The sequence below is a fragment of the Bubalus kerabau genome, chromosome 21 (assembly GCF_029407905.1).
Source record: "Bubalus kerabau isolate K-KA32 ecotype Philippines breed swamp buffalo chromosome 21, PCC_UOA_SB_1v2, whole genome shotgun sequence".
In the NCBI taxonomy this organism is placed as follows: domain Eukaryota; kingdom Metazoa; phylum Chordata; class Mammalia; order Artiodactyla; family Bovidae; genus Bubalus; species Bubalus kerabau.
In genome coordinates this window covers 13,356,646-13,373,616 of record NC_073644.1, presented here as the reverse complement: position 1 = coordinate 13,373,616, position 16,971 = coordinate 13,356,646, and the positions used below count along the sequence as shown (strand labels likewise).

The 16,971-nt window shown below is 35.4% G+C and overlaps 1 protein-coding gene across 2 annotated transcripts in view; it reads right to left on the bottom strand.

Annotated features, from left to right (window-relative positions):
* Nucleotides 1-16,971, bottom strand: part of CDH19 (cadherin 19) — a 77,132-nt gene that overhangs the window by 35,141 nt on the left and 25,020 nt on the right. For both annotated transcript variants that reach the window (XM_055559000.1, XM_055559001.1), the window contains exons 2-4: nucleotides 13,801-14,101; nucleotides 10,235-10,529; nucleotides 2,286-2,405 (exon numbers count right to left, since the gene is read on the bottom strand). In XM_055559000.1, coding sequence (XP_055414975.1) covers nucleotides 2,286-2,405; nucleotides 10,235-10,529; nucleotides 13,801-13,995 — 610 coding nt within the window. In that variant the 5' untranslated portion in view covers nucleotides 13,996-14,101. The remainder of the gene's footprint in view (nucleotides 1-2,285; nucleotides 2,406-10,234; nucleotides 10,530-13,800; nucleotides 14,102-16,971) is intronic.

The window sequence follows — 16,971 nt, the reverse complement described above, 5'->3', positions numbered from 1 at the left end:
GCATAGGAGGGTGAAATGCAATCCTAAAGATTGGGGAACACATAATACAAATATAAGAAAGGGAATGGCTAATCTTCAACAATATCTGGGCAAAGGTATTTATTTAAAACTGTGATACCTGAACAAAAATAAAAGAAGGATAAATTGGACCGCACTCTCATGATATTTTAACTGTGGACCGGTGTTTCACAATTATATTCTAGTATATGGATAGGGAGGCCTGGCGTGCTGCGATTCATGGGGTCGCAAAGAGTCGGACACGACTAAGCGACTGATCTGATCTGATACGTAATCAATATGGAATCCATAGAATATATGAAACAGATGCTCCTACCGTCTTCCCTAGATGTGACTCAACAAAGAATTGTGTTTGCTATTAGCAAAGGTGAATAGTATTAGACCTTCTGAATTATATATCCAAAGGTGTAGAGACTGAGAGGAACACAAAGACCTTCACTTCCCATGTGTGGAGGCTTCAACTAACCCTGCCTACTTCCTTTTCTTTTCTTCTCACCTTCAAAATGAACAAATTTAAATATATTCCTAGATCCTCTTACACACTCCAAAACTTACCTCTTCTGTGTTTTGGCTTTCACTTGCCTTGCTGCTCACTCTACTGCTCCTCCGCTAATGAAATTAATTGCTTTAGCAGATTTGTTCAATATATAATAATTAGGAAGCCAGAGAGGAGTAGGAGGGAAAAAGACAAGGCTCGAAATGGCCAAGAAGATCGAGTGCCACCCGGCACACGTTTCCTTCACAGAAAACCCACGTTCTGCTTTCCTCCTCTTCTGTTTTCTCACCCTGGTGCCTGGGTAGTCTAAGAGCTTCAACAGTTCCCCTTCTCAGGGATTTCCTGTACATTCTTCCTATAACCTGGAATGCCTTCCTCTCCTCACTTTGATTGCAGGCTCAGCTCAGCATCCTGTTTTCAGTGCATTCTGCCTTGCCAGACAATATGAAATAGTGCTTAGTTTCTTCTATTGAACCTTGTTTATTTTACTTCATGATATACACAAACTGAATGCATGTATTTATCAATATGCCAATGTTTAAAATTTATATTTAAATTCCAAGAGATAAGAATTCCTGTTGCTTCCTTTTTGTTATTGTTTTTTTTTAAATATTGCCATGTTGTACTGCTGTAAACACAGTATGTTGTAAACACAACAGCTGTTACATATTCGACCCTTCTCAACCAAGATCATGTAAGAGAATGAAAACCTAATGTCTTAAGGCATCTATTCATTGCATGTATTAAAATAACTTTAACTTGTACATTCAGGATAATAAAAACTAGGTATTATTCTGGGAGAATTAAGAATATAGTCACTCAAATCATACTTTTCAAAATCTGATTCTCACAAGAGACCTGATTGATAAAAGCTGAGACATTTAGTATTTGCTAAATGAATGAATCAATAAAAAATGCTTAAAGACCCAACACATGCTTTAATTGCTTAAAGCTTTTCATGTCATCGAGATGGATATAATACTTGTCTCATTAACAACCATAGAATTTTACTCCTTTTGGCACTTGCCATATTTTTGGGTGGTTAGTTAGGTATTTCTTTTTTTCATCTTTAGAGACTATAAGCTTCTTTATGTGTATTTAATCTTTGCAGGGACCAAAGAAATCATACTTGTTAAATGACCAATGTTATTTAATTCTTATATGTTCAGTAGATATAGAGAAATTTTTGTTTTATTTATTTTATAAAGTATTCAATTGATTAACAGAAATTGAAGAAGCAAGGGTAGAAAAATCAAATGCTATATTCATGTAAATCAAAAGTACATAAAATACAGAGTTATTATTTTTAAGTTCCCACACCCAGCCATAAAGTCAGAATTAACCTCACTCTGGCTGGGTGTACAGGTGGAACTCTGTGATTTTAATTTACATTTCCATGATGACTAGTAATCTTGCACAATTTTAATATGCTTGCAGGCTATCTTTGTACCAACTTTTTTGTCAATTGTTTGTAAATGTCTCTTTCCCATATTTTTAAAATATGGGAAATAAATACCTAATAATCCTTAGGTATGCTTTATAGCCCATACACAAATCATTTGTGGTATGGATGTTAAAAATCTAATCTCCCAACCTTAGAAAAATCAGCTAAAAATTAAAACTAATTAAATGCTTAAGATTACATTACAACTTCCTTGTTTATGGAAACATTTGGTCCACTTTACAACACATTTGTAGGTAGGGAATTTTTGCTCTGATGTTTGCCAACTTAGAATCATGTTGAATTGCACGTTATTTCATCCAGGAATACCTGTTGTTGGTTCAATGGAGAAATATGGTTGGCCTTGTAGTAAGCTGTACACAAGACGAGCATTATTGCCACTTGAAGGGTCATCAGCATCACTTGCTGTCACCTGGATTACTAATGTTCCTGAAGAGAACATAAATAGTTACAAGAAATTAAGGCTCTGGTCTTTTTGAGAAATGGATCCTAGTTCTCTAAGATTCTTTCTTTAGCAAGAAAGACCTGCCCTCCTTTTCCTGAATTATGAAACAAATATACTTTTGTTTAGACAAGAAAATATAACCTTATAAAAAATAGCCCTTATTCCCAAATACGATATAGAATTTTAAATGTGTAGATCTAATGCAACCTACATATTAAATAACCTAATAAAATATATAATTAAGGATTATTCAAATAATACTCCATTAGTGGAGTAATCAAAGGGAGATTTAAAAGCAGTTTTTCTTCAAAAACCATGTTGTAACCAGTTCTTCAAAAAATTATAGAATTAAAAATATTAATAAATGTTATTAAAATAATTTTGACATAGTGTCAAGCTGAAAATAAGCAGATTTGGCTAACATCATTCCCTTTAACAAAATGCCTACTTTAATGAATTTTCTTTTAAAGTGCAATGTAAAAATCTACCAGCTTGATAAGGTAACCATTCTTAATCTAATTTAGTAACAATCAATAAAATTCATGGGAAATAAATACTTGTATGTTTAAAATCAATGGTGAAATTAAATATCTTTATTTAATTGTGCTTTCTAAGGATTTTTATGTAAATATGGAATCTAGCATTATGAGTCTTGTTGAAAACACATATTTTTGTAGCTCTATGTTCTGTGTTTTTACCATGAAAATAATAAATGTAAAATAAATTAAGATGATTCAAATTTGAGGCAGAACTTCTAAAATAAATTTCATAAAGTCTTGCTTTACTCTTACTCATAATTTGTAAATATCAGCTATAAAACTTAGAAGGACTTTAGGAATGGTCAATGCTAACATCACTTTAATTATCTGATTTTATTTTCTTCAGTTTCTGTCTTTCTTTTTTCCTGTTTCAGTTTTATTGACATAACATTTCATTAAATACAGATTAATTAACTTTAAACCTTTAAATATTTTCTAAATTTTTTTCTAAAAAAGTCAGTGAAGAGAAGTAAGCCTGTATACGTTCTTAATCAGTAATTTAAAAACTGTAGAAATCTTCAAAAATAGTAAAGTAACATAAATAGTAATATTAAATAAGCACTGAAGAAATTGCTGCTGCTGCTGCTGCTAAGTCGCTTCATTCAAGTCCGATCTGTGCGACCCCATAGACAGCAGCCTACCAGGCTCCGCCGTCTCTGGGATTCTCCAGGCAAGAACATTGGAGTGGGTTGCCATTTCCTTCTCCAATGCATGAAAGTGAAAAGTGAAAGCGAAGTCACTCAGTCGTGTCCGACTCTTAGTGACCCCATGGACTGCAGCCTACCAGGCTCCTCTGTCCATGGAATTCTTCAGGCAAAAGTACTGGAGTGGGGTGCCATTGCTTTCCCCCACTGAAGCAATTAAGAAATACAAATCATTTGATAATATTTTGTACATTTATGTTTTCTGTGAGGAATTGTCATGTATAAGAGAAATTGTACATTGACTCAAAGTTCAGTTCAGTCGCTCAGTCGTGTCCGACTCTTGAGACCCAATGGACTGCACCTCGCCAGGCTTTCCTGTCCATCACCAACTCCTGGAGCCTACTCAAACTTATGCCCATCGTGTCGATGATGCCATCCAACCGTCTCATCCTCTGTCGTCCCCTTCTCCTCCTGCCCTCAATCTTCCCCAGCATCAGGGTCTTTTCCAATGAGTTCATACTTCGCATCAGGTGCCGAAAGTACTGGAGCATCAGCTTCAGCATCAGTCCTTCCAATGAATATTCAAGACTGATTTCCTTTAGAATTGGCTGGTTGGATCTCCTTGCTGTCCAAGGGACTCTCAAGACTCTTCTCCAACATCACAGTTCAAAAGTATCAATTCTTCGGCACTCAGCTTTCTTTACAGTCCAACTTGTACATCCATACATGACTGCTGGAAGAACCATAGCTTTGACTTGACAGATCTTTGTTGGCAAAGTGATGTCTCTGCTTTTTAATATGCTGTCTAGGTTGGTCATAACTTTCCTTCCAAGGAGCAAGAGTCTTTTAATTTCATGGCTGCAATCACCATCTGCAGTGATTTTCAGTTCATTTCAGTTGCTCAGTCATGCCCGACTCTTTGCAACCCCATGAATCGCAGCACACCAGGCCTCCCTGTCCATCACCAACTCCCGGAGTTCACTCAGACTCACGTCCATCGAGTCAGTGATGCCATCCAGCCATCTCATCCTCTTTCGTCCCCTTCTCCTCCTGCCCCCAATCCCTCCCAGCATCAGAGTCTTTTCCAATGAGTCAACTCTTCGCATGAGGTGGCCAAAGTACTGGAGTTTCAGCTTTAGCATCATTACTTCCAAAGAACACCGAGGGCTGATCTCCTTCAGAATGGACTGGTTGGATCTCCTTGCAGTCCAAGGGACTCTCAAGAGTCTTCTCCAACACCACAGTTCAAAAGCATCAATTCTTCGGCACTCTGCTTTCTTCACAGTTCAACTCTCGCATCCATACATGACCACTGGAAAAACCATAGCCTTGACTAGACGGACCTTTGTTGGCAAAGTAATGTCTCTGTTTTTCAATATGCTACCTAGGTTGGTCATAACTTTCCTTCCAAGGAGTAAGCATCTTTTCATTTCATGGCTGCAGTCACCATCTGCAGTGATTTTGGAGCCAAAAAAAATAAAGTCTGACACTGTTTCCACAGTTTCCCCATCTATTTCCCATGAAGTGATGGGACCAGATGCCATGATCTTCATTTTCTGAATGTTGAGGTTTAAGCCAACTTTTTCACTCTCCACTTTCACTTTCATTAAGAGGCTTTTTAACAGAAGCAGAAGCAGAAGATATTTAACAGAAGCAGAAGATATTAAGAAGAGGTGGCAAGAATACACAGAAGAATTGTACAAAAAAGATCTTCATGACCAAGATAATCACGATGGTGCGATCACTCACCTAGAGCCAGACATCCTAGTGGATGTGATGGAATTCCAGTTGAGCTATTTCAAATCTTGAAAGATGATGCTGTGAAAGTGCTGCACTCAATATGCCAGCAAATTTGGAAAACTTAGCAGTGGCCACAGGACTGGAAAAGGTCAGTTTTCATTCCAATCCCACAGAAAGGCAATGCCAAAGAATGCTCAAGCTACTGCACAATTGCACTCATCTCACATACTAGTAAAGTAATGCTCAAAATTCTCCAAGCCAGGCTTCAGCAATACATGAACTGTGAACTTCCAGATGTTCAAGCTGGTTTTAGAAAAGGCAGAGGAACCAGAGATCAAATTGCCAACATCTGCTGGATCATGGAAAAAGCAAGAGAGTTCCAGAAAAATATCTATTTCTGCTTTATTGATTATGCCAAAGCCTTTGACTGTGTGGATCACAACAAACTGTGGAAAATTCTGAAAGAGATGGGAATACCAGACCACCTGATCTGCCTCTTGAGAAATTTGTATGCAGGTCAGGAAGCAACAGTTAGAACTGGACATGGAACAACAGACTGGTACCAAATCGGAAAAGGAGTTCGTCAAGGCTGTATATTGTCACCCTGCAGTGATTTTGGAGCCCCCCCAAAATATAGTTTGTTACTGTTGGCATTGTTTCCCCATCTATTAGTCATGAAGTGATGGGACTGCATGCCATGATCTTAGTTTTCTGAATGTTAAGTTTTAAGCCAACTTTTCACCCTCCTCTTTCACTTTCAGCAAGAGGCTCTTTAGTTCTTCTTCGCTTTCTGCCATAAGGGTGGTATCATCTGCATATATGAGGTTATTGGTATTTCTCCTGGCAATCCTGATTCTAGCTTGTGCTTCATCCAGCCCAGCATTTTGCATGATGTACTCTGCATATAATTTAAATAAGCAGGGGAAAAATATACAGCTTTGACGTACTCCTTTCCCTATTTGGAACCAGTCTATTGTTCCATGTCCAGTTTTAACTGTTGCTTCTTGACCTGCATACAGATTTCTCAGGAGGCAGGTCAGGTGGTCTGGCATTCCCATCTCCTGAAGAATTTTCCACAGTTTGTTGTGATTCACACAGTCAAATGTTTTGCTGTAGTCAATAAAGCAAAAGTAGATGTTTTTCTGGAACTCTCTTGCTTTTTTGATGATCCAGCAGATGTTGGCAATTTGATCTCTGGTTCCACTGCCTTTTCTAAATCCAGCTTGAACATCTGGAAGCTCATGGCTCACATTCTGTTGTATCCTGGCTTGGAGAATTTTGAGTATTACTTTGCTAGCGAATGAGATGAGTGCAATTGTGTAGTGGTTTGAACATTCTTTGGCATTACCTTTCTTTGGGATTGGAGTGAAAACTGACATTTTCCAGTCCTGTGGCCACTGGTACATTTTCCAAATTTGCTGGCCTATTGAGTGCAGTGCTTTCATAGCATCATCTTTTAGGTTTTGAAATAGCTCAACTGGAATTCTATCACCTCCACTAGCTTTGTTCCTAGTGATGCTTCCTAAGGCCCACTTGACTTTGTATTCCAGGATGTCTGGCTCTAGTTGAGTGATCACACCATCGTGGTTATCTGGGTCATGAAGAGCTTGCAGTTAGGAATGTTATACAGTACATAGAATGTTGACAAAATCATCACGAGGCCAATGATGTGTCTTTCATGGAAACAATCAATGATTGTTTCAAGAGTCCCTTTCCTTATAATACCAGTAAAGATAGATAACAGACACTTGGTGGTTGAGTATCATCTTTAATTTGTATTAGTCAATCAGTGTATGAAGCATGGTATATGTCATATATATAATCTAACCTGTTTAGCCTCTATTTATTCTATTGATCATTTTAATGTACTCTCACTAAAACTGATAACGTTGACTCTACAACATTAATAGGTCAAAAATTAAATTCTCTCTAAATTATATTAGAAAGAAATATATTTCTAAAGGATAAATGACCTATATGTACATTAATGAAAGATATCTTACGGAGACTATTTTAACCTGAAGTGTATCATCAGGATATCCTTTGTCCACATTTGCATCCTTTGATCAGTTTCTCAGATTAATTGTGTTTTATCATATAGCCCCCATTCAGATTTAATCATGTCTTAAAAAGAACTGCATTCACTGCCCATATGTCTCACACATTATGAAAGAAACTGGAAGTAAAACAATAGATGTCTACAAAATTCACTCTGGCTTATTGTAATACAAGAATTAATATTTTTTAAAAAATTAAAAATCAATGACAAATGCTTCTAGTACAAGTTGCAAATATATATATAGGTTTGGGTAGGATGGTCCTTGGTAGAACTGGAGAGCTGATTACCCTGCTTAGAACCACTATGACAATGCAGAATGATCATGAAAATTTTGTGCTAAGGGAAGGAGCAATAACCCAAAAACCTGTATATGTGTACACTGAATTCTCTCACCCTTAGTTCCTATTATTCCATCTTATGACACCATCCTGTAATTAGAATTGGGTAATTTATGGCAACTCTTAAAAAATTAAATTGAATAACTTCTTAAAGTTCAATTAGCAAGGAATGTATACCAGAGAGAGGGAAAGCCTTCACCTGGTGACTGACAGAGCTAAAGGTCACTGAATTTCTGTCACCACAGCTTGGTCACAGATGACCAAACTATTTGTAAATGCAAAGAGCCAATGATTGGACTCTTGAAGTCTAAAGAACTCTTAAATTGATTTTTATCTATCCTCTTATGCGAAGAAAGCATAATTACAAAAAATCATTTTCTTAGATTTTAATAAGAGCAATTTCTCAGTTTACTTCTTCCTTTAATAAACTTACAACGTAGCATGTAATACAATAACCTGTGTCTCTTATGTCTCCAGCATTGGCAGGAAGGTTCTTTACCACTATGCCACCTGGGAAGCACAGTTTATAACAATAAAATATTTAATATAGTAAGTCTGCATTCTATCCATTACATTGATAGTTGATGTTGTTTTCCTATATTATCCTTTAGAGATTTTCTCAAATATGGAAAATTTAAATCAACTTTGTTGTTCTGAATAGCCTCTTAATCTTAAAGGTAGTTTTTGCAAAGGACTTTATGAAAATAAAATTTAAGATGATATTTGACTTTGCCCACTTTATCAGACATATCGTCTTGCAAAAACTTATTTTGTGTATGTAAACTTACATGTAAACTTGTTCAAATGCTTGAAAAAAAATCACTCTTCTCTGTTGATTTTATTCAACCTCACAGCAGCTTCCATGCAGTTGGAGGATCTCTTCTTTTGCAACATCGCTTCTCATGTCTTTCTTTTCTTACATGACTGTCTAATTCCACTGATTCTCCTTCACCAGTCAACTCCTTTATATCTAGCAGTTCAGTCACCCTGTATCTTTTCCTTTTCCCTAGCTACATTCTTCACCAAGGAGATCTTATCCATTGCCATGCCCTCTGCAGCTCTCCTCACTGTGCCATGGGAATTTTTTTCCCAGAACATGGCATGGCTGGCCTCTTTGGATCATTTTCTTTAAATATTACCTCCTAAATGACCCCACTTTGTCCAGTCAATTAGCCATCATCGTATTTTGCTCATACTTAACAGTTTAATAGCATATAAGGTCAAATATTACCTGGCTTCTTTAAAATAGTTGCTTACAGTTTTTATGCTATAATTAAAATATAAGCTCTGTTAACTAGCAATTACTTCATATGTTTCCTTTACAACCAAATCCCTAGTCTCACAAAAAATTCCTAGAACATGTTAGATCTATAACATATGTTTGCTGAAGAAGGAAAAGAAAAGAGCTAGGAGGAAAAGGAGGAGGAGGATGAGAAGGATGGAAGGAAAAAAGAAATATATCACTGCCTAGTGATCAGACAGGACAATATTAATTCATCATTTATATCTAAGGATAATTGGCCTTGATGTATATTACACAGCTAAATTAGTTTATGCTGGTGTTAAAAATCTATGTTCTGAATACATGTAGAAATGGGTCTTTAAATTGCTAGTTGTTAAAGGGTGAAGAATCAGGAAAGTATATTATGGAATTTACATTTTTAGACAAGCTGGATAATGAATCAAATGTTCAGATAAGGCAGTTTTAAAGCACCTTAGCATAATTTAAAAATCATCATTATTGAATCACACATAAATTCAAGTTTATCACAATTAAATACATTTTATGAAGTAAAATTTATATACTATTGGTTGTTTTGTTACAATTTTATGACAAAGAAAGATTGGATATATTTTGTATGATTGTATGATAATTTTCCCCGTATTGGAAACAAGTCTGATTTCCAAGGCAGTCAATTATTATATCTCATGGAAAGCATTTTCCTTTACAAGTATTTATACTTAAAGTATTTATTAAAGTGATATTGGGTTTGAAAAAGAAATTAAAAATGAATGAGGCTACACAGAGATCTTCAACTGTTTTGTTTTTAGTTTTCATGATCCCTTGTTTGGATGAATATAGATTGTTTTGTCTTATAAAATGGTTTCTCCTGTTTTTAAATGGAGATGATCTTATATGTTTTTTTGAAATTCAAAAGTATAGTTTATTTTGGAAAGTAAATTCTTGTATTGAAGAAAGTAATAAGTGAACAAGTTAAAGAATTTCATGTATCACTGAAACATGTTTAACCATTTTTTATTGAAGACTGAAATTATATTTTAACAAGACAAATTACCTAATAGTAAATAGTATCATTGCTTATAAAATTTTACTGTATAGTCAAATTTTTCAAATATTTTACTTAACAGATTTGCAGAAGGAAGTACCCAGGTAGAACTTTAAATAATTCATGTTCAAAACATATGCTTGAAATTTTAAATCTGTTTTCATTGTTAACAGGTACATCTTTGATGTAAATTAATATGCAATACCTTCTGGAGACATCTCTGGTACAATGGCCTCATAAGGTTCATCTAGGAATTTTGGTTCATTGTCATTGATATCCGACACTCTGATGACAAACTCAGACTCAGGTTCCACAGCCCTTCCAGTAGTGGTGTCGATTACCTGGGCTCTGAGAGTGTAGAGGGACCGTTCCTCTCTATCAAGCTTCTGTACAGCATAAATGTCACCTGTTCTTTCATCAATAACAAAAAGACTTTCAGCTCCAACTCCCAAGAGCTTGTACTGGAAAGAGTTGTTTCCATTGTCTACATCAGATCTTAGCTGCAAGTGCAAAGAGAGATAATTTACTATCTACATATGTTAAAATAGATATATTTTAACTGTTTCATTTTCATGTTTGTTAATTATTCTCCAAACTAATAACTTCATATAATTCCCATATTGTATTAAATGAAGTGAAATGTTAAATTTAAGATTAAAATCTATCACCAGGAAGATGACTCTGAAATTTCACTGTAAAGCAATATACAAATTTTATTACTCTAAATAGATGATTCCAATTAGAAACTATAATGATTGAAAAACAAAGTCTCTTTTATACATTATGCACAACACAGTCGGTTCATGTTTACTCAGATGATTACATTTTTAGTCATTAAAATCATACTCTCAAATATTTATATTAGATCGGGATCTAGAGACAGTTAAAGAGATAATGACTTACATAAATTTAAATAGTGATGTTCTATCTCTAGGCTAAAAACACATAGAAGACATGGAAATATTAGTAAGAGAATTAGGGAGCATGTTGAGACTATGATAATAATCTCAATCATCCATAAAATCTGAAAATTGCTTTATATTAGTTTTTTCAATTAATCCTCATACTAATATTGTGAAATACATATTGTTGATTTAATAAATGCTTTGAATAGAGAAGAGAAGTGAGATTTAAAAATATAAAAACTTTCACAGAGTTGTATGGTTTGGGGGTCGAATTATGATTTGGACCAAAGCCCTGTTTGACCCCAGACCCTCGCCTACACAGCCCCTCCCCTCTTACAAATCACTATGTAACATGGTCTTTTAGTCCTCAAATTTAAGCCAAATTAGATCTAATTCTTTCTTTCCAATATAGTCCACTTAATTCTCAAATATACTTATTTTTTGGCTCTCACTAAATAGCTTATTCATCATAATGTTAATGGAATTTTGAATTTTATATATTAAAAAGGGTTATGATATAGATAATACTACATGATTTTTTCATATCTAACTTATTTTACATAAAGAGAAGAAGCACTAGACAGGAACCTCCTAATTATTGTGAATCCATGGTTTTCTTGATTCCTTATTCATATTCCAATTTATGAATATGTGTGTGTGCTCAGTCATGTATGACTCCTTGTGACCTCATGGAATATAGCCCAGCAGGTTCCTCTGTCCATCTTATTCCAGGCAAGAATACTGGTGCGTGCATGTTCTCCTCTGTACATGGAATTTTCCAGGCAAGTATACTGGTGTGGTTTGCTATTTCCTCCTCCAGGGGATCTTCCTGACCCAGGGATAGAACTCACATCTACTGCATTGTCAGGTGGATTCTTTACCACTGTGCCAGCTGGGGAGCACTATTTATGAATATGCCCTTCTTCAAAATAAGAGCTTCTCTGAAAATTTATACAGTTAACCAATAGACACAAGCTTAATTTCATAATTTTTCTGACAGCTCAAGGTACAATGTGTCATTATTTTTACATTTTTCTATGTGGGGAGAATATCTCAAGATATCAAAATCAACAATTTAATATTATAATGTTGTCTTGAATCATTGTTTTACAATAAAAGAAACAAATTGGAAATAATGAAAAAACAATTACAGCTTTTAAATTTTGAAAGTCCTTAATTATTCATAAAAATGAAGTCCACATGCCCTGATGATAAGAAATTAAGGAAAACAAGTGTATTTTCTAAAATAAGTATTAGAAGTGAGAAGAATCACAGCCCCTGGTTTCCAATATCGTTTCAATATACTTTGAATATCAGGATGAAGGAAAGTCAGAGTTAGTTATGAATAAATGTATTTCTAGTATATTCAGTTTAATTGTCATAGATTAGTGAGCTTCATCTTTTTAGGATTCAGATTTAATTTAAAAAACCATAATTTCAACATCTTCCTATTTATGTCACAAAATGCATGTTAAACACATTTCATTTTCATGAGTATACATTTTCTATATTTCCATTCAAAACCATTTTTTCAATTATGTATTTACTATCAATTTGGCAAATCAATATGACGAAATCTTTACATAATTGTGCTTCCAAATTTTAACTGCTTTTAACAAATTGATCAAAAACAAAGTGATTTTGGACATATCAGCTACATTGTCTTTTTACCAGCTCTGTCACTACAAACCTGTAAATATTCACTATTACTCTCTTTTAAACAGTTACCTGTATGCTGTTTAAGCCCAATGAGGTTGTTTAGAGGAAAGATATCTGTTAGAATATTTTCATAAATATTTTTACAGAATGAAAAACAAAGCTAAATGCTATATGAAAGGAGGAAATAATTATCTGTAGTGAGCAGAAGCTAAAAAAGAAACAAGAAAGTGTGAATTAATCACATCACTAGTCCTCATTCTGATTGCACTGTAGCACTTCCCTTAGAGCCTTACCACTAAAAGTCAAAAAAGGCATGAGAAATATTCCTTATACCAGATACACACACACACCCCAATGACTGAAACTGGCCTAAAATCCTAACCGAGGTCATTGGTTGAATGTACTCATATATTTGGCTGATGGGCTAGATGAACTCATGCGGAATCCAGACAACACACTAACACAGAAGTTCTCCTGAAAGGGCTAGAAGGAGGGAGTTAATGAATTTTGAGTGCTTCACCCTTTGGGCCCAATTAAATTTTAGTGCTAGTTAATTAGCGGTTAAACTTATTTGAGTTCATTCATCCAGAGAAAGAGCCTTACAGAGAAGAAGGACATGATATTATAATTACCTCTGTTTAAAGAAAATCAAATAAGAATAAAAACTGAAAACATGAATAGGAAATGTTTTGTGTCATTAAGGGCATTTTCTTAAAATGTTTTTATAGAGAGAAGGAAATAATTATTCATTTTACTTCACTTCACTAATCAAATGAAGTGTGTAGGTTCTTGAAGCTACATGACTGTAAAAGGATTTGGTATTAATCTATTTCATTAAAAATTAATGAGCGGTAAATCAACACCCACTTAGCATAATGGAAAATTCAGCTAAATACTGTTGGTAAACATTACTGTTGCTTTGATCCATTACCAAAAATAACACCATCAGATTTCCAGATGTTGATAAATGCTGCTTTTTCACATGAGAGACTAAAGTGAAATTTGAAAAGCAGAGCTTTCCTTCTTCTTCAAGTTTTGAGAATATTTCAGGTGTTTGCAAATATGAAACAATCAGTTATGCTGTTGTTTGAGCCTTTCTAATAGTTCCACTGAGAAAATGAAAAATTCATCAAATACTGAAGCCTCCTCAACTCATTCGATTAGATTTACAAGGTTATTTCCAGTAGCACTTTCAGAAAATCAGTACCTGGCCAATGTGATGTCTGGTCTTATTCATTTCCTCTGGTACAAAAAACTGGTTCCACATCCAGCCACGCCTGATTCTCAAATGAGATCCCGCTGGGTGCCTCACCTCCTCTGTTTTAGAGTTTTCTGCTGCTATAATGCAAGGCCATAGGAGAGGAATTCCCAACATAAAAGGCAGCAATAACCAACAATTCATTTTGCTCTGGATTCCAACTGGTACTCTTCAGGGGAACTAGTGTGCTGCAAACAAAACTCTTAAGCTCTCTTGCAATATTTTCGACTCTTTCGTATCTTCCATATTCCTAGAGAACAGAATAAAACAATATTTTGACATTTAAAAAATAACACTTTGACTCTGTGGGAGAAAGTGAGGGTGGGATGATATGAGAGAATAGCTTTGAAGCATGTATATTATCATATGTGAAATGGATTGCCAGTCCAGCCAGGCTCAATGCATGAGGCAGGGCTCTCAGGGCTGGTGCACTGGGATGACCCTGAGAGATTTGGGAGGGGGGTTCAGGATGGGGAACATGTGTACACCCATGGCTGATTCATATCAATGTAGGGCAAAAACTATTACAATATTGTAAAGTAATTAGCCTCCAATTAAAATAAGTAAATAAATAAATAAATTCTCCTGAATCACCTAAAAACAAAACAAACACTTTCTCACAGAATTATTGAAGGCAGGATAAAACTTTTGCATCTGTAAAAATGGGACAAAATATGCATTTATTTTCCGGGTAAGCTAGTTAATCATATTTTGTAGAAATAATTTGAAAGGAACAATTACAAATTTCTGCTTAGTTATTGTCATAAATCTGCCTGAAGGTGGAAAAGTTGCCCTACCAATCTCCTTGACGGATAACCGGCACTGATAAATTTTTAAAAGTTTAACTCGCTTACTTTTTTCTATTTCAGTAAAACTCAAACTCTATTACATCAACTATCAAACCAGGTGAAATGTGACATTTCTCTTTTTCAATAGAAATGTTTTCTCATTCAATTTCTCAAATTATAATACTTTACATAGCTAATTAAATAGAAAAAAAAGAGAAAATTCAGCTTAAGACCTGGGGGACTTAAAATTTTATACTGATTCATAATATTGATGTTATGAAATACTTTGTGAATAGAAACTCTAAGATATTTTTATATTGCAAATATATACCAAAGAAATGTTTTTCATCTTAACAAAGAAACAAAACCATTTATAGAAAATAAAATAAAAATTACAGTGCTTGGGTAACATGGCTGAATGTTTATAATAAGTAAAATGGAGATGAAAGCTATTTTTCAGTATTTAAATAGAAGGTGAGGGTGGGATGATTTGAGAGAATAGCATTGAAACATGTATATTATCATATGTGAAACAGATCACCAGTCCAGGTTCGATGCATGAGACAGGGTGCTCAGGGCGGGGTGCATTGGGATGACGCAGAGGGATGGGATGGGGAGGGAGGTAGGAGGAGGTTCAGGATGGGGAACACGTGTACACCCATGGCTGATTCACGTATCTATATGGCAAAAACCAATAAATATTGTAAAGTAATTAGCCTCCAACTAAAATAAATAAATTTTAAAAAATGAATAAAATAATTTAAGACACACACACACAAACAAGCTAGAGACTTTTCCATTAAGAACTTTCCATTTACCTGATACTGTTCATACCAACTCTCCATGACATGATTGGTAATTCTCACCTTTAAATGAAACAGAATAATTTTGCATTTCCCATATTTAAATAGTCTCCATATAACCAAATTGGATTTGTTTGGGATTCAGTTCAGTTCAGTTCAGTTCAGTCACTCAGTCATGTCCGACTCTTTGCGACCCCATGAATCGCAGCACACCAGGCCTCCCTGTCCATCACCAGCTCCCGGAGTTCACTCAAACTTATGTCCATCGAGTCAGTGATGCCATCCAGCCATCTCATCCTCTATCGTCCCCTTTTCCTCCTGCCCCCAATCCCTCCCAGCATCAGGGTCTTTTCCAATGAGTCAACTCTTCACATAAGATGGCCAGAGTACTAGAGTTTCAGCTTTAGCATCGTTCCTTCCAAAGAAATCCAGGGCTGATCTCCTTCAGAATGGACTGGTTGGATCTCCTTGCAGTCCAAGGGACTTTCAAGAATTTTCTCCAGCACAACAGTTCAAAAGCATCAATTCTTTGGCGCTCAGCTTTCTTCACAGTCCAACTCTAACATCCATACATGACCACTGGAAAAACCATAGCCTTGACTAGATGGACCTTTGTTGGCAAAGTAGTGTCTCTGCTTTTGAATATGCTATCTAGGTTGGTCATAACTTTCCTTCCAAGGAGTAAGCATCTTTTAATTTCCTGGCTGCAGTCACCATCTGCAGTGATTTTGGAGCCCAAAAAAATAAAGTCTGACACTGTTTCCACAGTTTCCCCATCTATTTCCCATGAAGTGATGGGACCAGATGCCATGATCTTCGTTTTCTGAATGTTGAGTTTTAAGCCAACCTTTTCACTCTCCTCTTTCACTTTCATCAAGAGGCTTTTTGGTTCCTCTTCACTTTCTGACATAAGGATGGTGTCATCTGCATATCTGAGGTTATTGATATTTCTTCCAGCAATCTTGATTCCAGCTTGTGCTTCTTCCAGCCCAGCATTTCTCATGATGTACTCTACATAGAAGCTAAATAACCAGGGTGACAGTATACAGCCTTGATCTACTCCTTTTCCTATTTGGAACCAGTCTGTTGTTTGGGATTAAGGAAGAAAAATCCCTGGAGAAGGAAATGGCAACCCACTCCCATGGAGAAAGGAGCCTGGTAGGCTACAGTCCACGGGCTCACACAAATCTGGACATGACTGAGCGACTTCACTTTCACTTTCAAGAAAAAAAAAATAGTTTTGTCAGATTTAACAATGCCCTAATCAACAGAAAAGTCATAAAATCTTTTTCAGTTAGGAGTTTTTCATATGACCTTGTTTGAATTTTCTCCACATATCTGTGATTGTTCCTGACAGATTTCTTAGGTCTTTGACTCCTGTTAGTAAGAGTTGTTAAAAAAGGCTAATTAACAAACAACATACTGTTGTTAATGGGAATTCCATGGTTCCTCTCTAATTCCTTTAAGAAGATATATTCTTTGTTATGTTTATTTAATGAAAATCAAGAAAAAATTCACCTGAGGTAAAA